General features: G+C 31.0%; 2 protein-coding genes across 11 annotated transcripts; one reads left to right on the forward strand and one right to left on the reverse strand.

Annotated features, from left to right (window-relative positions):
* Positions 1-117: 117 nt before the first annotated feature.
* On the reverse strand, positions 118-2,277 carry LOC119616091. 2 transcript variants are annotated; one of them, XM_037972257.1, is made up of 2 exons: positions 1,657-2,277; positions 118-1,585 (listed from the first exon to the last, which is right to left on the reverse strand). In XM_037972257.1, the coding sequence occupies exons 1-2, from the start codon at positions 2,020-2,022 to the stop codon at positions 1,067-1,069; spliced, it is 885 nt and encodes a 294-aa protein (XP_037828185.1). In that variant the 5' UTR covers positions 2,023-2,277; the 3' UTR covers positions 118-1,066. The 2 variants fall into 2 exon arrangements, with proteins under 2 accessions (XP_037828185.1, XP_037828184.1); XM_037972256.1 differs by having other exon boundaries at positions 838-1,597; positions 1,657-2,234.
* A 2,964-nt stretch (positions 2,278-5,241) lies between these two features.
* Positions 5,242-21,355, forward strand: LOC119616092 (ral GTPase-activating protein subunit beta). 9 transcript variants are annotated; one of them, XM_037972261.1, is made up of 17 exons: positions 5,549-5,832; positions 6,806-7,025; positions 7,300-7,698; positions 7,764-8,024; positions 8,859-9,464; positions 13,179-13,289; positions 13,345-13,485; positions 13,539-14,082; positions 14,149-14,369; positions 14,658-14,897; positions 15,032-15,172; positions 18,140-18,157; positions 18,602-19,162; positions 19,234-19,917; positions 19,978-20,469; positions 20,579-20,834; positions 20,922-21,355. In XM_037972261.1, the coding sequence occupies exons 1-17, from the start codon at positions 5,641-5,643 to the stop codon at positions 21,034-21,036; spliced, it is 5,202 nt and encodes a 1,733-aa protein (XP_037828189.1). In that variant the 5' UTR covers positions 5,549-5,640; the 3' UTR covers positions 21,037-21,355. The 9 variants fall into 9 exon arrangements, with proteins under 9 accessions (XP_037828195.1, XP_037828189.1, XP_037828187.1 ...); XM_037972259.1 differs by lacking the exon at positions 18,140-18,157 and having other exon boundaries at positions 18,548-19,162; XM_037972260.1 differs by lacking the exon at positions 18,140-18,157 and having other exon boundaries at positions 18,557-19,162.
* Positions 21,356-21,712: the final 357 nt, after the last annotated feature.

The raw sequence follows: 21,712 nt of genomic DNA on the forward strand, positions 1-21,712 counted from the left end.
AATATGAAGTTACTAGTAGGTAGATAATCAAATCATTTAATCTTATCTATGCCTTAGTAAAACCTTATCATAGTACATATTGTTTGTCTACAACAAAAACACTTCATGCAAACTTAATGGGGAACTGTGATCATTTGAAATTTAAAATATTTCAAGTGTGTAAAAACAACTATTCTACAATTGAACAACAGCTTTGGGCATTTATACTTGAAACTGTATTATTTGATTTGGGACACAGGTCTTGCATTAAATAAGCAATATGAAATTATTATCTTTAGTGAAATAAATTAACTAAAATTACGTTAAGGTTCACAGATTATTTTTATTGTTTAAGATAAACAATGACTGTTAATATCGTACAAAGTATACAATATAATGTTGAAATGTAATTGTAATAGTTATTAATAAAATATCAGTAGTTCTTAATGATTTTTTTCTGTTGAAGCTCTTCTAAAACTATGTACATTGTGGGATGACCCCAAAATGGAAGTTGCTAATCTTCCCGCCAAAAATTAAAATTTAGTTCATTATAGATGTTTAGAAATTTTTAAAGTTTTGAATAAGGGATTAAATAATTTTTCGAAAAAAAAAATCCTCGTGATCCAAGGATTATGTTTACTTTAATATTCACGAAAAAATTCACATTTTTCAAAGTTCGAAATTGAAAAAGGCTTAAAAACATTTTTTATGTGAATGCTCAAGTTCTAGAGGTTATTGAAAAGTTTAATATTTTTTTTTCGAATTTTTTAATTTAACATGTAACTTATGAAAAGGAAATCTTTATTTAACACAAAATATTAATTATATTTAAAAACTTTATTCACAATTATAACATTATGTATTATAAAGAAAAAAAGGTAAAGAAGAAATTCAGTATTTAACATAAATATGAATTCAAAATACATAGGTATATTAAAATTATTTGTAAGATAAAATTAAAGTTTAAATTCATTTCTGTTGCAAAATTCTAAAATTTTTAGAAATCAAACAGGAAAATTAGATATATTAGGCTTTAACTTAATTTTGTTTCCTTTTTTAGATTAAACTAAAATGAATTTATTAAAATTTAACTTGAATCATTTAAAGCTTCTTCGATTAATTCACTACAACTATCTTCGGATTCCGATTGTGTATACGAATCATGTCCGTTTGGTATGGCTGTGGATCTAAAGTGCTCTAATGTGTTTTTCGTAAGCATAGTATGTATTTCAGACATTGTCTCTATCGCTACATCTAATGGTAACTGTTGTAACTGCAAAGAAATAGTTTTTCCAAATGATATGTACAAATTTTTACATTGGGAATTGCTGCCAGTTGGTGGTAATGTTGATACAATGCTGCTGGTTGAACGGTTTAATTTAGCTTCGGGACTTATTTTTCTTTTAAGCGGTCGAGCAGCTATAGTACGTGGATGTGAAATTTTTGGTGTATTTCTTATTTGTCGCGGTGGTGAAGATTCCGGTTCAGCATCGATATATGTTTCGGTTTTGCAATTAATTCCTGGCTGTTTAAGGTCCACATCTTCTTCTTCTTCTTGATTTACATATTTCAAAAGTTCTTCATCTTCGACAGCTTCTGCGGTAATCTGAAAATTTTCCTATTCAAGTTTTTCATAATCATTTTTTCAATTAATTTTTTTCTTAAATTTTTACTTACAAACTCTAACTCATTGTGTTCAACTTCGTTGCCAAATTTACGCCAAACTACTACGTCTTCTAGAAAATTCAAGTCTTTGTAGTAAAATAAGGAAGGCTTATAGGGAGTATTATTGCCGGATTTTCTTGATGCCTCCACTTTCTTTTTCTCCGCCACGTAGGCAGTACGTAAATACTTCACTTTGCGCTTAACTTCATTCACATCTTTTTGAAAGTAATTAGCTATTTCTGACCAAGCTTCCTGCTTGGATGATTTATTTTTGTAGTCAGGACTATTGAAGTTCCATAAACAATCGTATTGTTTGTAATGATGTATCAGTTGCCTAATATCTATGTCACCAAAATGTTGTTTGGAAAAGTTACTCATTTTACCAGTTGTTATTAAAACTTTTCAATCTTTTTATATTTTATTTAAATATATATATTTTTTTAAATGTTCTTCAATAAATCGTGTTTTGTTTTTAGCTTGTAAACAAGCGGTCAGCTGTTTAAATGGCAGCATTGCCATTCCTAAGGTTTTTATTCAGTATTGCCAGATATTTACGCGCCTAATTCGAGTCGCTGCTTTTACTTCAAACACTTCAAACAAAAATGTGTTTGCTACAAACACGAGGTACGAAAAATACATTGCTGTTTGACAAACCAGAGTTTCCTAGATCGTCAAACAAATGTATTTTAAATGGGACATCAAACAAAATCTGTTTGAAAAAAAATTCTGCAATTTTTTGCGCGCAGTTGAATGTTTTCGCGCCAATTTTTGCAAATTCTTTATTTGATCTTCTGTCATTTTACATACATTTTGAGTTTGTAACAAACGTAGATCGTGTTCAGTTTGGAAATTGTTTGATTTTTTTTTTAAAAAGTTATAAAATATACATATGTATATAATTTTGTTATTGAAAAAGTATTGAATTATTTATTTGTCTCTAAAGAAAATTCGGCCCCTTTGGGGAATAAACGGGTAAAAACTGTAATTTGGTACTTCTTTTGCACCCCATGTATCTTTTAAACCAGAGAACATTCAAAAAATATTTTTGAATCCTTCATAACTTGACGAACAAATAAAAATATGAATTTAGTACTTTTTGGATATTCGGACGTTTAAGGGGTGAAAATTGTACCTATTTTTGGTACTTTTTTATGAAACATTCTTTTTGGTTTATTAACCTATACATATGAATACATAATAACGGGCTCCCAATACGATGTTGCAACTTTTTGGAACAGAATTTTTATTTCGTTAATGGGGAGGAAAAAAGTACCAAAAGGGGTAAAAACGGGAAATTTGATTTCATTCAAGAAACACTAAATATGCTAATGGGGTGTTATTTGGAACACCGGTACCAAGTGATATTTTTTGGTACTTTTTCATTCTCCAACTGGTACTTTTTGAGTTTTCTATGATATTGAAATCGAAACATGAAATTAATAATTAAGGGACTTTTTCGTTCTACAAAGGTACTTTTTGAGTTTTCTATAAAACTTAACCTAGAAACATGAAATTAAGCAAGTAGAGTCCGGAGTAAATGAGAATCTATAAAATGGTACTTTATCGTACTTCGACTGGTACTTTTTTGACTTAGAACTTAGAAACATGTAATTAAGCACTTGAGAATCTATAAAAGTGGACTTTTTGGTACTTTTTCGTTCTTCAAAAGGAATTTTCTATAATATTAAACCTAGAAACATGAAAGCGTGTAGAGTGAGAACCTGTAAAAGGGGACTTTTTGGTACTTTTTCGTTCTTCGACCGGTACTTTTTGAATTTTTTATAATATTGAACCTAGAAACATGAAATTAAGAATGTACAGCCCGGATTAAGTGATAACATATAAAAGGGGACTTTTTGGTACTTTTTCGTTCTTCAAAAGGTATTTTTTGAATTTTCTATAATATTGAACATATAGTAGGGTTCTATAAATCGACTTTCGAATAATCGAACAATCGACTTTTTGTCGAAAAAAGTCGAAAAGTCGAAGTCGACTATTTTGTTCCAAAAAAGTCGATAACTCGACTATCGTCTATGAAAAAAGTCGAAAAGTCGACTTTGTAAATAAAAGTCGAAAAAAGTCGAAAAGTCGGAAAGTCGAAAAAAGTCGAAAAGTCGAAAAAAGTCGATAAGTCGAAAAAAGTCGATAAGTCGAAAAAAGTCGAAGAAAGTCGAAAAAAGTCGAAAAAAGTCGAAAAGTCGAAAAGTCGAAAATAGTCGAAAATTTTAAAAAAGTGGAAAAGAGGTCAAAAACTCTAATATAGTAGGAAAAACTCGAAAAAAGTATAAAATAGTCGAAATAAGTCGAAAAAAAGTCGAAATAAGTCGAAAATAGTCAAAAAGTCGTAAAAAATCGAAAAGTCGAAAAGTCGGAAAAAGTCGAAAAGTTGAAAAAAGTCGGAAAAAGTCGAAAAAAGTCGAAAAGTCGAAAAAAGTCGAAAAGTCGAAAAAAGTCGAAAAGTCGAAAAAAGTCGGAAAAAGTCGAAAAGTCGAAAAAAGTCGAAAAGTCGGAAAAAGTCGAAAAGTCGGAAAAAGTCGAAAAGTCGAAAAGTCGACCATTTATAAAGTACTAAAAGTCGAAAAGTCTAAAAGTCGACTTTTAAATAAATGAAAAAGGTCGAAAAGTCGAAAAATCGACTTTTCATAAAATGGAAAAAGTCGAAAGGTCGAAAAGTCGACTTTTAACTAAATGCAAAAAGTCGAAAAGTCGAAAAGTCGACTTTTTGTTTCAACTATAGAACCCTAACATATAGTCATGAAATTAAACCTGTAGGGCATGGAGTAAGTTAGAACATATAAAACGGGACTTTTTGGTACTTTTTCGTTCTTCAACTGGTACTATTTAAATTTTCTATTATATTATTTCTATTATATGAGGATCGGTCCGCCAATATAACCCTCTTACAGAAAATCAGTTTATAGCTAATACATCATTCCAAAAGATATCATTATGATAGATTTATTTAATACTTTAAATTATAGAGAACTTTGTCCATAATTGACCCAATTCCACATTTAAGTCTCTAATCCGAAAATCACGGTGACATTCTTATTAATGTAATGATCAAAGTCCATATATATATGTATATGACCACTTCCGAAATTTGCAATAATTTGCGTGGAATCTCCCATATGTAACAAATTGTATATCTGGAAAACCATTGTAGTTAGAATCATCAAAATCGTTAAGTGGGTTTCTTATTTATATTACTTTTAGGGTAGCACTGCACACTGGGTATAGCTAGTAAATAAACAAATAAAATATCTTTGTTTTTACGTTTTATATGGAGGATAGGGTTAAATATCGGCAGATCCTCGTAAAACTTGGAGAAAGGATTTGTTTTTAATTTTTAAGAATTTTTTATTCATCCCTGCATAATTTCTCACACAACTTTTGAGCTTGCTCTGTTTTGTTGTTATAAACAATATATTTGCTTCCAAAATCCCACTTTCTAATCTCTCGGATTCCGTTTTTATTTAAAATCGTTGAAAATTTAAAAACTAAACGTAGTTGAAAACTTAGCCGGCTTACAGTCGATTTTAAGCCGCCGCCGACATATTTAGTGTCAGTCGCCGCCGCCGTTAATAGATGTGCCGTGAGTAGATGTAAGAAAAAAAAAAATAATTTTGTGCGTAAATTTTGCAGACAGGTGTAAATTTTATTTAAAAATATATAAAAACGGTATAAAAAATAACAATAAACACTGAAAAACAATTATCCTAATGGAAAAATAAAGTTAATTTAATTACAGATTTAAATATAATATGTTATGCTGCAATAAACGCGTTTAAAAATGGAAGTAAATTTTCTCAAATGAAAAAGTGTAGAGTCTTTGACTCGCCCAGTTATTAAGAAAAGAGTTTTTTGTTGACGTGTTTGGAAACCCATTTGTTTTGTAGTAAATAATTATAAAATTATAAAAAGAATTGTTATTAGTATAAATAAAAGTGCGAAAATAAACTTTACATAAGAAATTTAAATTGTCTGCAAAATATAATGTATGGCGAATGGGTTTCTCTATCGGCACAAATATCAGCGAATAGCTGTGGTGCTCAAAGCTATAGTGTTCTAAATAAATTCCCCGCTAGCGCTGGTCGTGAAGTTGCTGTATCTGTGGTCAAACAATTGGCCACAAACTTGGGTATTACTCAGAATGCTGAACCGAGTCATTTAGTTAAAGATGAAGAGGTAATTTTGTTTATTTATAATTTTATAACTAATAATAAGTTGAGGAGTTTTTATGTAAATACCATTTATACATTTGATACACATACTTTTACTGAAATATTCTGTTGAGTCGTACAGTTTGATAATTGGCAAAATCTGCCTAATCTGCCAATGTTGCCTTTTAGACGTATTTTTTAGGTGCACTCCATCGTAAAAGATATCTTTTGGGTCTTTAAGATGATACGCCGGAAGATGAGATGATACGCCGGAAGATTCCAAGAGGAAATGTCTAATGGAGCAAGTTATCAATGAATTACATACAAAAATATGCCAAAAACAAAGTTTTTGTGGCTTTTATATCTCAATAACGCACCTTCGTAAGAAGAGTATATCGTTACCGAAAACGCAAACGGCCCTATCTAACATTTTTAAAATTTTACAGGAGAAGCAAAAAACTATTTAAATTGAAAAGTTTGTTTCTATCACCGCGATTTGTTTGTAGTAAATAAACAATTTTTTTAATATTGAAACCTTTTAGTTGTTATGATAGTTGACAATGGCGTATATAAAAATGGATAAATTGAACTTTTTACCTTTAATATATACATAAATGTTTGTGTAGATAGGGCCGTTTGTTTTTTGTCAATAAAATCGCTTATTTTGAACGTATGAGTCTAATTTGGACATTTGTATCTAGTGTGGACATTTGTTTTGAAGCAATACATTACATGTAATCAACAATAAAATCGATTTTGAATTTTTGGTTAGTTAGGGCATTTGCGTTTCAGGTGACGATATGTACCTATGTACTTAATAAGTACTACTTATTTCAGTGCTTTCTTCAGTGTAGATATTAATACGGTTGAAGATTATTAAAATTGGTTTAAAAATTTCATATATCTCCCATACAAATTTACATACTCCCGGAAATATTTATATTTATATTATAAAACTGTTTTTCTATTAATCCTATTACGTACTTTTAATATTACAGGTTAATTGGTGTATGGATGTTATTTGCTTCGGTCTATCATTGCCGCTGCAAGAACATGAAACTATTAAGGATTGTGTGAATGTGTATTGTGAATGGATGACCGCACTGCATCCTCAACCTAAAATAAGTGTACCCAAACCAATATGTGAAGATGCCAATATGTATTGTCGCAAAATAATTAATCATTTTCATAATCTCTTCGTACCAAGGCATGGTGAAAGTAAGTGCATATCATTTAACAACAATTAATATACATACTTCTAATATCATGTCGAAAAGGCTCTGCAAATTAAGAACAAAATTTAAGCATTTAATTTAGAAAAAAAGTTACTAACTAAATTTTCTACACATTCTCATTTCAAGTCTTACCATTTATATATCAAAAAGAGCTTGGTAGGTGTCATACCGCTAGAAATATTTACATATGTACATTTATAGTGCTTGTTTATAAGAATTAATTAGCTTACTTGATAATTATTTTGTTTATTTTTAAGGTATTGATACGATTAATCGCCAGGCAGTTTTATGTCATCGTGTTTTACGCACTCTACAACAGACAGCACAAATTTCTCAAACTATGGATCGTGAAACTTGGGAATCTTTGTTATTATTTCTTTTGGCTATAAATGAGACTTTGCTGGCACCTCCCACCATCAAAGATGATGTAGGTGATCAATTGTGCGAAAGAGTTTTACAGGTGCTCTTTGAAGTCTGGCTTTTGGCTTGCGTCAGATGTTTTCCCTCGCCTTCATTATGGAAAACTTTACAAGAATCTTGTGCTATGTGGCGTCATCGTGTAGCTTTAGTAGATCAATGGAATCGTGTTAATTTGGCCTTAACAGCCAGACTGTTGGAATTTACTTATGGTCCCGCATTTCCCGAGCTAAAAATATGTAAGTTTTTATTTAATTTGAAAAAAATATGGAACATTTTTAAATTAATTTTGTTTACCTTTCAGCTGAAGAAGATGCTCAACTTATACCAGCTGGCATGTCTAATGATTGTGTTGCCCAAACTTGGTATAGGTTTTTGCGTACTATTGGCAATCCAACAGCTTTATGTTCACCACATATTATCAGTAAATCTTCACATTTTGTTCAATGGGCTTTAACTCATGATAAGGGAGCAGAAACTTATCAACATCCTTGTCTACAAGCACTGCCCTTAATATTTTTAAAAGCTATTAAGGGTATTTCTAGTCAAGTTGATGCATTTTTAGGTAAGTATCATTTCCGCGTAATCATTATTAAAAACAAATATAAGGTTGATGATAATAAACTTATTAATGGTAGAATATTATTTGTAAATGTTATCAGAAGTACATATTTTGGTGGTTAAAGGTTTTAGATTTATTTTTGGGACACTGCTGTACTATAAAATCTGTTTATATAGTTTATTTAAGCTTAAGGAATTTTTTTAAAGTGATTGGTATTGAAATCAGACTTGATGTGTAATAAAAAAATTATATTTGATCAAAAGTAGAAAATTTTTCATTATTGAACTTTTTTCATAGAAAAATATTAGACATTGAACTTTTTATAGAAAAATTTATAATAGTGAATTGTTTTCATTGAAAAATCTTGGATATTGAAATTTTTTCGTAGAAAATTGTTTGATATTGTAATTCTTCATAGAAAAATTATTCATGTGATATTTGTCTATACAAAAATGAACGATATTGAAAATATTTCATAGAAAAATGTTCTATAGTGATATTTTTCAATAAAAAATTTTTGATATTGAATTTTTTTTTTTTAAGAAAAATGTTTGATATTGAAATTCTTAATAGAAAAATGTTGGATATTGCAATTCTTTATAAAAAATCTTAGATTTTAAAATTTGTTTAAAGAAGAATTTTATATAATTTTTTTGCTCATTTGTATTCAAATTTAATTTTAAATTTAAGTTCTGATTTCAATACATATACGGTATATTTAATTTTATTGTATGTACATTTAATTTTAAAAATTTTATCACTTTTTCCTCTTATCACTTTATAACAAACAAAAAAAATGGTTTTTAAAAATTCGAAAAAAAACACTTTTAAAAAAAGGTATTTTTGTACCACCTGTACGTTCAGCTGAAGATGGTATTACCAATTTAATGGACATACGTTTAGCCCTAAATGAGGCCACCAACAATGGTGCAGCCGCAACCATTTCAGCATCAACACATCAGCATCATCACCACCATAGTTTTTTTCACCATCATGGAAGTATTAGTATACACATGAATAATAGTAATATAGTAAATAATAATAGTAATAATAATAGTCAAACGACTATGCAACACAACCAATCGGCACAACATTCCCATATTCATAATTTCATAAGTGGCTCGGCTAGTTCAGCATTTAATGCTATAATGGGACATCACCATCATCATGGTAGCAGTGGTGTTGCAACTGGCTCCACCGCTAATGTACCATCCCCATCGACGACGAGTGTTATTGTTGGAAATACTTCTTCGACTGGCGCAACTGCAGCAAGTGGTAGTCAATCTGCTGGTGTTTTAGGTTCTATATCGTTTGGTCTACCATCAGCAAGTGCTGGACAAGATCAACAGCCGCCACATAATTTACCACATTCTCCTACGCCACCATTGCAAAGACGCTTGGCAAAAAGTTTTAGTGTTGCGCCAAATTTAACACAACAAAAGGGTGCGATATTTCGTTTTCAAATAATTTTTCATGTTACATATTTTTTTAACCCATGTAATTTTAATTCATTTTTGCTAATGGTTTTTTTCAACAGATCTTTTTTTTTTGTCGTTTTTGATTTATTTAATTAGACTAATATGATGTTCTAGGTTGTAAACCAATTACAATACTTTTTTTGCTTTTCGCGTTTTGCTTTCAGTTTGAAATTTATTTTTCTCTGTAAATAACACTCTACTATGTGTAAATAATTAAGTAATTTTTGTATGTATAATTTTTAGATTTTAAGTATTGTTTTTTTTAAGCGTTATCACTTAATTATGATTCAAAATTTACGCCCACAAAATTAAATTTTTGTTTTATAACACACAGCATTATGAAGTTTTCAGTGCACTTGATTTTATTTTGTTTGTCAGTTAATCTTGTTCATTGAAGAAGAAGGTACCCAAAAGACCTGTATTTATTTGTGAGTTGTTGTTTTTTTCTCTCAATTATTTTGCAAATTGTGTTTTAATTTTAACCTTGAATGCGTTTTATAACAAATGAAATGTATTAACGATCTTATATTTTTGTATTGGAATTTTTATAGACATGCAATCACATTTTGCATAAAATAATTTTTAAACAATTGTGTGTTTTAAAGTACAATAATATTTCAATATATTCGTATTTTAGAGCGTTACGGACCATTTAACAAGCAATTATTCAATTTTATATTTGTGCTTAATATTTTTATATTTCTGCTTTAAAACTGCTACAAACAAGTGTGTAATAAAAAAATATTCTATTGTTTTTTTTTTTTGCGCCGAAAATTATTATTGTTTGTTTTTCTAAATATGAACTGGAATGGTACGAAGTTAGGAGTGAATGTCTGTGTTAAATATTATTTCTAATTTATAAAATAAATTGTTTATTGTATCAAGTCCTATTATCTCAACCTTCAGTTATGATGCAAAATGGAAGATATTCTTCCGGTTTAAACAACCTATCTTCGATCAGTTGTCTTAGATCGGTAGTGATCATCTCATTCTATCTCTCATTGATAGCTGCAATTCAATTTAAGGATTCATAGAGGATTTAATAAACAAGATTTCTTTGCTATTTTGGCTCATTTGGAAGCTTATTCTCTTGCCCTAATCTTGTAACTTATACAAAGCAGACACTAAAACATTATTCATTCTAGATAATGCAAATTTACATATTTATTACTTACATTTACTTTAAATTTAAAAAAGAAACTAATATTTAAAACATGAGTAGAAAATATTGCAATTATTAATAACAGCTTGCATGTAGCCCAATTCTGGAAAGAAAAGTAATTTTAACTGGCTTTGTTAACCATGCAATTCACTTTTAATAATTTAAAAAAAAATTATATTATTATAAAAATTGGACTTAGTACATTTACACGCTAAGCTAAAAGTTAACGTAACCCGCATACTTTTAAATAATTATGTATGTGACATTATGCGAAATTTTATAGATATTATGCACTGTCTATATTAAGTGAGAATATGTGAACTTGCAAATTCTGAATAGGCACTAGATATTTAGTACAGAACGCTTAACATTTACAGTTGATTTTTCCAAGTAAATCGAGAAATAATTATAAAACAAATTTTTGCTGCATAATTTCGTATGTCTTCTAAAATTTAAATTGCAAAAATATTATCAGTTTAATATTACTTTAGGTTCTAGTTCAGTTCTTGTTCAGTTCTAGTTCAGTTCTTGTTCAGTTCTAGTTCAGTTCTAGTTCTAGTTCTAGTTCTAGTTCAGTTCTAGTTCAGTTCTAGTTCAGTTCTAGTTCAGTTCTAGTTCAGTTCTAGTTCAGTTCTAGTTCAGTTCTAGTTCAGTTCTAGTTCAGTTCTAGTTCAGTTCTAGTTCAGTTCTAGTTCAGTTCTAGTTCAGTTCTAGTTCAGTTCTAGTTCAGTTCTAGTTCAGTTCTAGTTCAGTTCTAGTTCAGTTCTAGTTCAGTTCTAGTTCAGTTCTAGTTCAGTTCTAGTTCAGTTCTAGTTCAGTTCTAGTTCAGTTCTAGTTCAGTTCTAGTTCAGTTCTAGTTCAGTTCTAGTTCAGTTCTAGTTCAGTTCTAGTTCAGTTCTAGTTCAGTTCTAGTTCAGTTCTAGTTCAGTTCTAGTTCAGTTCTAGTTCAGTTCTAGTTCTAGTTCAGTTCTAGTTCAGTTCTAGTTCAGTTCTAGTTCAGTTCTAGTTCAGTTCTAGTTCAGTTCTAGTTCAGTTCTAGTTCTAGTTCTAGTTCTAGTTCAGTTCTAGTTCAGTTCTAGTTCAGTTCTAGTTCAGTTCTCGTTCAGTTCTCGTTCAGTTCTCGTTCAGTTCTCGTTCAGTTCTGGTTCAGCTCTAGTTCAGTTCTAGTTCAGTTCTAGTTCAGTTCAGTTCAGTTCTAGTTCTAGTTCAGTTCTAGTTCAGTTCTAGTTCAGTTCTAGTTCAGTTCTAGTTCAGTTCTAGTTCAGTTCTAGTTCAGTTCTAGTTCAGTTCTAGTTCAGTTCTAGTTCAGTTCTAGTTCAGTTCTAGTTCAGTTCTAGTTCAGTTCTAGTTCAGTTCTAGTTCAGTTCTAGTTCAGTTCTAGTTCAGTTCTAGTTCAGTTCTAGTTCAGTTCTAGTTCAGTTCTAGTTCAGTTCTAGTTCAGTTCTAGTTCAGTTCTAGTTCAGTTCTAGTTCAGTTCTAGTTCAGTTCTAGTTCAGTTCTAGTTCAGTTCTAGTTCAGTTCTAGTTCAGTTCTAGTTCAGTTCTAGTTCAGTTCTAGTTCAGTTCTAGTTCAGTTCTAGTTCAGTTCTAGTTCAGTTCTAGTTCAGTTCTAGTTCAGTTCTAGTTCAGTTCTAGTTCAGTTCTAGTTCAGTTCTAGTTCAGTTCTAGTTCAGTTCTAGTTCAGTTCTAGTTCAGTTCTAGTTCAGTTCTAGTTCAGTTCTAGTTCAGTTCTAGTTCAGTTCTAGTTCAGTTCTAGTTCAGTTCTAGTTCAGTTCTAGTTCAGTTCTAGTTCAGTTCTAGTTCAGTTCTAGTTCTAGTTCAGTTCTAGTTCAGTTCTAGTTCAGTTCTAGTTCAGTTCTAGTTCAGTTCTAGTTCAGTTCTAGTTCAGTTCTAGTTCAGTTCTAGTTCAGTTCTAGTTCAGTTTCTAGTTCAGTTCTAGTTCAGTTCTAGTTCAGTTCTAGTTCAGTTCTAGTTCAGTTCTAGTTCAGTTCTAGTTCAGTTCTAGTTCAGTTCTAGTTCAGTTCTAGTTCAGTTAGTTCAGTTCTAGTTCAGTTCTCGTTCAGTTCTCGTTCAGTTCTCGTTCAGTTCTAGTTCAGCTCTAGTTCAGTTCCAGTTCAGTTCTAGTTCAGTTCTAGTTCTAGTTCAGTTCTTGTTCAGTTCTAGTTTCAAATTATGGATTAAGAGATCTCAAAGAACCTCTTTTTTATCGGCCTGTGTTATTAAACAAATAGTTTAAATATATTTTTTTGTGTATGAAGTGAAACTGATATCTGCAGCTTGTATTTATTATTATAATTTATTGCACATACATACATATATATAAATACACATAATGTGAGAAAATATTTTGCAGAATACATATATGCAACTGAAATAATTTAAAATTGAACAGTATTTACAATTGGGTCATTTGATTACCTTCTTCTTTTATGTAAAAGTTTTTGTAATTATAAAAAAAAAAACAAAATTATTAAAAATTTTAAGTTATTTGCTAAAAATGCCTTATACATTATTTTAGGACTTAGTAAATCCGCTCTAATTGGTTTGACCAGTTCTCGGTCATCTACATCAGCTGCTCCAGCACCTTTAACACCTACATCAGGACCACCCTCTAGCAGTAGCTTGGGTTGTAAGTAATTTAGTTGTTATTGAAATGTTCATAAATGAAAACGTTTCTATTTTAGCTTTACCCTCTTTGGGCTTAGAACAACGTCCCCCTTTAGCTGCTGCCAGACCTAAATGCAACAGTATTTTGCATTTATTTGGTGAATGGTTATTTGAAGCTGCTCATATTGGCGGCGATGCTTGGTTAATAAATACTAAAAGTAGGTTTAATTTACTAATAAATATTATAAGTTTAAAATATCTATATTTGCAGAACAAGCTTCAGAGGCCAGTAAACGTCCTTCTTCTATGATTATGGAGAATCGTAAAGGTAGCATATCTTTATCGCAACCAAACTCTTTAAATGATCCTTCAAGTTTGCCACCAACTTTAACAATTGATAAATATGAATCGGGACGCGCTGAAGCTATTGGTACTTTGTGTAAAATATTCTGTGCCAAAAAGACAGGCGAAGAAATTTTACCCGTTTATTTGGCTCGTTTTTATATGGCTCTACAGCAATGTTTGAAAATTACCGAAAATAAGGAATGTGATGAAACTTTAGCCAGTATCTTACTAAATTCGGCAGATCTATTTCGTTTAGATTTAGATGGCATACATGTTTTGTTGCCATCTTTTATAGCGGCTTTGGAAATTGTTTTACCAGCTAAGGATTTGAAAATTAAAACTCAAGCTATGCAATTTAATAAAACTGAACTCAGAAGATCTGCTATACAAATTTTATTATCGATTTTAACCTTACCTTTACATTTTCAAACATTACCCATAAGGGATCTTACAAATGAGTCTTCAGAAAAGTAAGTTTAGTTTTCATTTTAAAATAAAACAACAAATTTAAAAATATCTTATTTCCCTAATTTTAGAGTTGTAACTTTTATCCAACTAAAGCCTAGATTGATTAACATTCTTATGAATGCTCTGCAAGTAGAGACTGATGCTCAAAATACTCACATGTTATTAGGTGGCCTTTTGCTGACAGTGCAAGATGCTGTTACCTTTGAGGATACCGAGGCCGATCATAATTTACATCATGGTTCACCTTCTCCTGGCCAGGGAAATACCGAAACTAATGTTTTAAGTTCAGGTATGTATAATAAACTTAATTAGCGTTTTAGTAAACTTTTTATGTACCAATACGAAAATATATAAAATGTTTCTGAATTTAAAATTTTTTCTTTTTAATTCTATTTTTGTAATTATCTACATAAAATTGCATTTTTTATTATATTGAATTTTTAATTTTATTTATTTTTTTCTTTTACATTTAATTTCATGTCTTCTGTTTTTGTGGCTTTTATGCATTTCATCATTGTTTGTGCGTTTTCTTTATTTTGTTTTTTTTTTGTTATTATCAAATTATTTGTACGAGTAGCTTGTTCAGAGCGTTCCGCTTCAATAGCTAGTGTTGGTAATAGTAGCTTAGGTGCTCATAGTACCGTCACTATTGGCAATTCAGTAGCTGCTGGTAGTTCAACTGCAGCCGATTCATATCATGGTTCGGCAACATTAAATGCCCGTGATAATACATCACAGCATGAATATCCCAGTTTAACACTATTCGATGATTTACCACTGGAAGTTTTACATGAATATGAAACAGCTACTGGTTATGGTAAATTATTATAATTTTTATTATTTATTTACTTATTTCTTAAGCCTAACTTTCTTTGACTGTACATTATAAAATAAATAAAAAAGCGAAGCAATTCTTTAACTATATATATTCTTACTTGCTCTATTCAACAGATAATGCTCATGCTCTATTTGTCCATGCCACCTATTTGGTGTGCCATCGTTTGATTTCATCTTGGCGTACTGACTTAAATGTTTCATTGGCCGCTTTGGAATTGCTTTCGGGATTGGCTCGTTTGTTTATTAGAGACTCGGGTAAGTTTTTTTATTTTATTTAAATTGTTTTCTTTGTTTTATTTTCTGAGTTGTTTTTGCTATACATTTGAGTATAACTTTTTTATTTTGGTTTTGGGTTGAATGTTTTTTTTTCAATTGTTTTTTTTTCGACTATTTTATTAATTTAAATAGGCTGCGGGTTTTATTTTATTTAACTGTTATTTACTTGCCTATGCTTTCGCAATGAAAATAATAAAACCTTTCTTTCTATGCATAACAATTTTATCCGTTCTTTGTAATTACTTTCCCCACTCAAATCCATTTTATAAACCATGTAGAAATATGTATGTTTTAAAAGAGTTTAGAACTTAATTTGTAAATATATTTTTATTATAAAATTGTGAATTAATATTTTAAATGACATTTTTGGTTCTAGTTCCGATATAGTTGAGTTTTGTTTCAGTTATAGTTCAGATCTAGTTGAGTTCTAGTTCAGTTCTAGTTCAGTTCTAGTTCAGTTCTAGTTCAGTTCTAGATCAGTTCTAGTTCAGTTCTAGTTCAGTTCTAGTTCTGTTCTAGTTCTGTTCTAGTTCAGTTCTAGTTCAGTTCTAGTTCAGTTCTAGTTCAGTTCTAGTTCAGTTCTAGTTCAGTTCTAGTTCAGTTCTAGTTCAGTTCTAGTTCAGTTCTAGTTCAGTTCTAGTTCAGTTCTAGTTCAGTTCTAGTTCAGTTCTAGTTCAGTTCTAGTTCAGTTATAGTTAAGTTCTAGTTCAGTTCTAGTTCAGTTCTAGTTCAGTTCTAGTTCAGTTCTAGTTCAGTTCTAGTTCAGTTCTAGTTCAGTTCTAGTTCAGTTCTAGTTCAGTTCTAGTTCAGTTCTAGTTCAGTTCTAGTTCAGTTTAGTTCAGTTCTAGTTCAGTTCTAGTTCAGTTCTAGTTCAGTTCTAGTTCAGTTCTAGTTCAGTTCTAGTTCAGTTCTAGTTCAGTTCTAGTTCAGTTCTAGTTCAGTTCTAGTCTAGTTCAGTTCTAGTTCAGTTCTAGTTCAGTTCTAGTTCAGTTCTAGTTCAGTTCTAGTTCAGTTCTAGTTCAGTTTCTAGTTCAGTTCTAGTTCAGTTCTAGTTCAGTTCTAGTTCAGTTCTAGTTCAGTTCTAGTTCAGTTCTAGTTCAGTTCTAGTTCAGTTCTAGTTCAGTTCTAGTTCAGTTCTAGTTCAGTTCTAGTCAGTTCTAGTTCAGTTCTAGTTCAGTTCTAGTTCAGTCTAGTTCAGTTCTAGTTCAGTTCTAGTTCAGTTTCTAGTTCAGTTCTAGTTCAGTTCAGGTCAGTTCTAGTTCAGTCTAGTTCAGTTCTAGTTCAGTTCTAGTTCAGTTCTAGTTCAGTTCTAGTTCAGTTCTAGTTCAGTTCTAGTTAGTGTGCAGTTCTAGTTCAGTTCTAGTTCAGTTCTAGTTCAGTTCTAGTTCAGTTCTAGTTCAGTTCTAGTTCAGTTCTAGTTCAGTTCTAGTTCAGTTCTAGTTCAGTTCTAGTTCAGTTCTAGTTCAGTTCTAGTTCAGTTCTAGTTCAGTTCTAGTTCAGTTCTAGTTCAGTTCTAGTTCAGTTCTAGTTCAGTTCTAGTTCAGTTCTAGTTCAGTTCTAGTTCAGTTCTAGTTCAGTTCTAGTTCAGTTCTAGTTCAGTTTCTAGTTCGTTCTAGTTCAGTTCTCAGTTCAGTTTCTAGTTCAGTTCTAGTTCAGTTCTAGTTCAGTTCTAGTTCAGTTCTAGTTCAGTTTAGTTCAGTTCTAGTTCAGTTCTAGTTCAGTTCTAGTTCAGTTCTAGTTCAGTTGTAGTTAGTTCTAGTTTAGTTCTAGTTCAGTTATAGTTTAGTTCTAGTTTAGTTCTAGTTTAGTTCTAGTTCAGTTCTAGTTCAGTTCTAGTTCAGTTCTAGTTCAGTTCTAGTTCAGTTCTAGTTCAGTTCTAGTTCAGTTCTAGTTCAGTTCTAGTTCAGTTCTAGTTCAGTTCTAGTTCAGTTCTAGTTCAGTTCTAGTTCAGTTCTAGTTCAGTTCTAGTTCAGTTCTGTGATAAGTTTGTAACAAAAGGGCTGTTGATCCTTCCACCAATAAAAGGTCTACCGGTCTTAAAAAAGTCGGATTTAAATTAAACAATCTTTATATATCTTTAAAAAGTTTTTACTGTCATTACAAATTCCATCATGTTAGGAAAATTTCCTGTTTGTTTTCAGGAATGATTTAAGCATCTATTGGTTGAAAAGGGAAAACTGAAACTTTTTGTTATTGAAAAACGCGTCAACAAACTCTTTTTTATGAAAAAATATGAAAATAATTTATTGTTTTTATGAAAATAATGTAGAACTATTCAATAATTTGCTAAATAAGCATGAAAATGTCGACGCTAATAAACAATAATGTTTTAAAGATGTTAAAAATACCATTTTTTTTGCGAACACTTTGTGTTTCAGTCAGATCAGTAGTTGAAAGCTTCCTTTCATCACAAGTAAAACTACATTTCTAATAAATTTTCAGTCATGTTAAAAAATTGCATGTTTTATTTAATTGTGCTAACTGAAATACTATTTAACAATTCATTTATTACTTATTTTTTTTTGTAAAAGTGGATTAAGTGTGGCTTCTTTTTTTGTATATTATTTTGTATTTTGTTAATTTACAAAAAATTATACAAAAACAATTTTTTATATCCTAACAAAAGTGTTTTCTTGTTGTTTTATTCTCTTTTTTTACTACTAATCCTGGGACATGATTTAATACTATTTTGTTTTATTATGTATAAAATATTTTGCACACAAATAAACATTTTATATTATATATACATAAATATTTCAATATTATTATTTTGATAACAATTAACGAAACATTTCATCGAATCATAATTACACTTTTCAACTGACATTTTTTGTTTGTAATATTGTGATGTTTTTGTTTTTGTTATTTTTCCTCTATTTTTTTTTTACTTAAACCCCATTATTCCCATATATAAAAATAACACCGCCAAATTAATAAATGCTGCAGCCAGGAAATTTACAAACGGTAATTAATAACTAAACTATAACTAACACTGGTTCTTTTTTCGTTTTTTTCTTTCTCTTTCTACTCATGCTACATGTTTTTAATTAACACACAAACTACTTAAATGAATTGAAAATTTCCCCAAATCTTTAAAAAAAATCCTTAAAAAATATGTATTTTAAAAAATAAAAAATTGGGTCATAATTGGGTTTACATCATAAAACATATTCATGTTTTTCTTTTTCTTTGTACATTTTATTTTCAAACCAAAAAAACCAAACTCAAATCAAAACTTACATACAAATTCACATTTCAACCTCAATAATGTAAAAAAATACAAAAACCAAAAAACTGATTTCAATACCAAAAACAAATTGAACTCAAACCATACATTATGTAAAAAAAACCTAGAAAACTTAGTAAAAATTGAAGAACCAAGTCAAAATCTTACGATAATTTCCACAGACGCCTTGGAATGTAAGCGTGCAGTTAAATGGATTTGCGATTACATCTGTTATCAATGCTCTCGTCCACCGCCGGCTCATAGCAAAGATCTTCACAGCACCATAGTAGCAGCTTTTCAATGTACTTCTGCTTGGCTAATGCAACATCCGTATCTACTGCAGGACAAGGATTGCCTGCAAACTGTTTTAGAAGTGGTCGAATTGGGCATTTCGGGTACCAAAAGTATTGGAAAATCCGGTGATATACCCAAGTTTAAGGATGAAAAGGAATTGAAACCGGCCTCCATGCGTGTCCGTGATGCAGCCGAAGCTTTGTTGACTATTATCTTGGAACAAGTTGGTTATTTTCCCAGTGAATGCGGTCCAGAATCAATTTCTTCGCTTTTAGATGAAGTGGCTTTAATGAAACACTGTAACTCTTTGGATTCCACAAATAGTTCTTCGATCACTACGGAACAGGCCATTTCGAAGTTTAAATATTTTGTCACGGAAAATTCTACAATACTGGCATTGTTAGAGGAACCTTTGGGTAACGATCAAGATCCACAGCCCACTGTAACATGTAAGCTTGGGAGTTAAGAACAAATTTATTACGAAAAAGAATTTTTTTTAAATAATTCACAATGTTTTTAGTACTTATACGCGGCCCTTTTGGACGTCACGCCTGGACAATGCAGTTGCGCCACTTGCCGCGCAGTAAATCTGGAACTAAATATCATGCTGTCAATCCCGGACGTCCCATACCCATGAATGAGGTACCACAGCGTATAGAATTTGATCAGAAACATTTTCCCGAAGGAGTAGAAAAAGTTACACCCTGTGTAGCGGATTTCTCTATACCTACCTTCGAGCAGATACGTGAACAGTATGGCCAAGACAACATAAAACAATTGGAAACTATGCTGGAAAATCAAACTATTCAAGAAAAATTGGCCTGGGCAGAAACTGATAATAGTTCAGATTCTTTATCACATGCACAGGAAAGTTGTCCACCTTCAGTGTGTCATGAATTTCAAGCTGCTCGATTGTTTTTATCACATTTTGGTTTTCTAACTTTTGAGGAGAGAAATCCAAATAGTCCGGCTGAAACATTGGGAGCACCTCCACAAAGACCCTTAATTGTTTTGGATACGAAACGTACCAACTTTGCTGCTGAGTTGAATGCTTTGGATAAATTAAGTGCCAGGACTTATGACACTGTTCATGTGTTTTATGTTAAATCGGGACAAACAACAGCTGAGGAAATAGTGGGTAATATGAATGATGAAAATATACGCACACTGGATCCACATTTTGGCAATATGTTATTGACATTGGGTAAGCAGTAGATTTGGAAAGATATTTAAAAAACAAAATCATCAACATTATTTTCGTTAGGTTGGCCTGTTGACATTGCCGAGCATTCTGGCTGGTCTGGTTTAGTTTCCACTTCCTGGTCCTTAAAGACTACCACACAAAAGTCTGAAGATAAACCCCCGAATAGATCTCAACCACTGGATATGAAATTTAATGGTGAATCTAAAGTATTATATTGGGCTGATGTGGCTTCCGAAATAGCATTTGTAGTGCCCACAGAGTGGAATTTACATTCCGATACCGACGGTTGTTGTATCTCTTCGAATTCCACAGATCAATCGACAAATGTTTGGTCACGTAGCACTGAAACGAACTCAACTGTAGGTGAAGCAAATAAAAATGCTCCACAGAGATCAAGAAATATGTCACTGGAATTGGATAAATCTAAAGATCCTGTTCCACCGACTAGGCGTAAGGCTAATGCTATGAAACCTTCTTTGTTAGCTCAACCACCAGCTAAGATCTATTTAGTTTGGTTGGAATCCTTTGAAGATCTTTTGAATTTTCCAATAGGTAAGAAAGGAATAACAGTTACTCCCAACTAAATGGTCTACTAACACGTTTTTAAAATTATGTTATTAATTGTACAAAATTGTATTACCCCCCTATTACAATTTTCCAGAGGATTTATTGCCTTATACAAAAACGGGAGAAGAAGCTAATATTTTACAAATACCCCGAGCATGTGATGTTCATGTCATTTTCATACACGCTTTGCAGTCTGGACTCTTAAGAGTTAAGTTGCAAGGTCCACCAGGTCGTATGAGTTTTGCCACACCTTTAGTCGATGGCATGGTATTAAGCCGTCGAGTCGTGGGTAATCTTGTGAGACAAACTGCTCATAATATGGCTAAAAGAAGACGTTTAGACAACGAAGGGTAATTAAAAACAAAACTATTTAATTAATTCATTAAATTTAATACACATCATTCGCCTCTGTTTTGTTTTTCTTTCGAAATCTATAGTTTTCAACCACCTCATGTTAGACGTCGCCTTAAAGTACAGGATATTGTACAAAAATATAAAATGGATTTGTCTGAGCCTGAACTGTTGGCTCATCTTTTTAAATCTTCATTTTAATTACACAGTATTTCTCGAATTATTTTCATTCGTATTTTATTGAAAATTATTTATGCATGAGCACAAAACAATATTTATGTACTTTTAAAGTATAGTTTGTAATTGTTTTCTATTTCTATCTACTTATAGTAATTTATTATTTTCACTTGGTTATGGGTCGTGTTTTACTTATTATTATCTAATTATTAATTCTCTGTTAAACTCCAATACTAATTTTAGTATTTTATTTAGCTGCTAAGTAATATATTTCATACAAATATCGCATTTTCTTTTACTTAAATATAGAATAAAAAGTATTTATTTTTTCATAACATATTAATTATGGTTGTTTTATTTTAAAGTTAGTATTTTTAAGGTCATTTCGATTTGATTAATTTGAGAAATGAAAAAAAATCTTGTCATCAATATCGAATTGATTGTTGTTGTTTTAATTCTTTTTGTATAATTGACAATTGCCGATTACCTGTCACCGGCCTTTTAAATCTTTTCATTTAGAATTTTGTTTACTCATTTTTTGTTCCTTGCTTCTGGTATAATATTTTCCCTTTTCACTATAACTGAATCTCTTGACAGAACAGTTCTTTGGAATCTTTGAAGAAATTGGCGTTTCCGCGACAATTGGATCTTCGCTTCGGGAGGACCCGAGTCATGCTGGGCCAAATATTGTCAATTCAGC

The sequence above is a fragment of the Lucilia sericata genome, unplaced genomic scaffold (genome assembly GCF_015586225.1).
Source record: "Lucilia sericata isolate MDLA Ls3-8-SP2 unplaced genomic scaffold, ASM1558622v1 Contig000057F_arrow, whole genome shotgun sequence".
In the NCBI taxonomy this organism is placed as follows: domain Eukaryota; kingdom Metazoa; phylum Arthropoda; class Insecta; order Diptera; family Calliphoridae; genus Lucilia; species Lucilia sericata.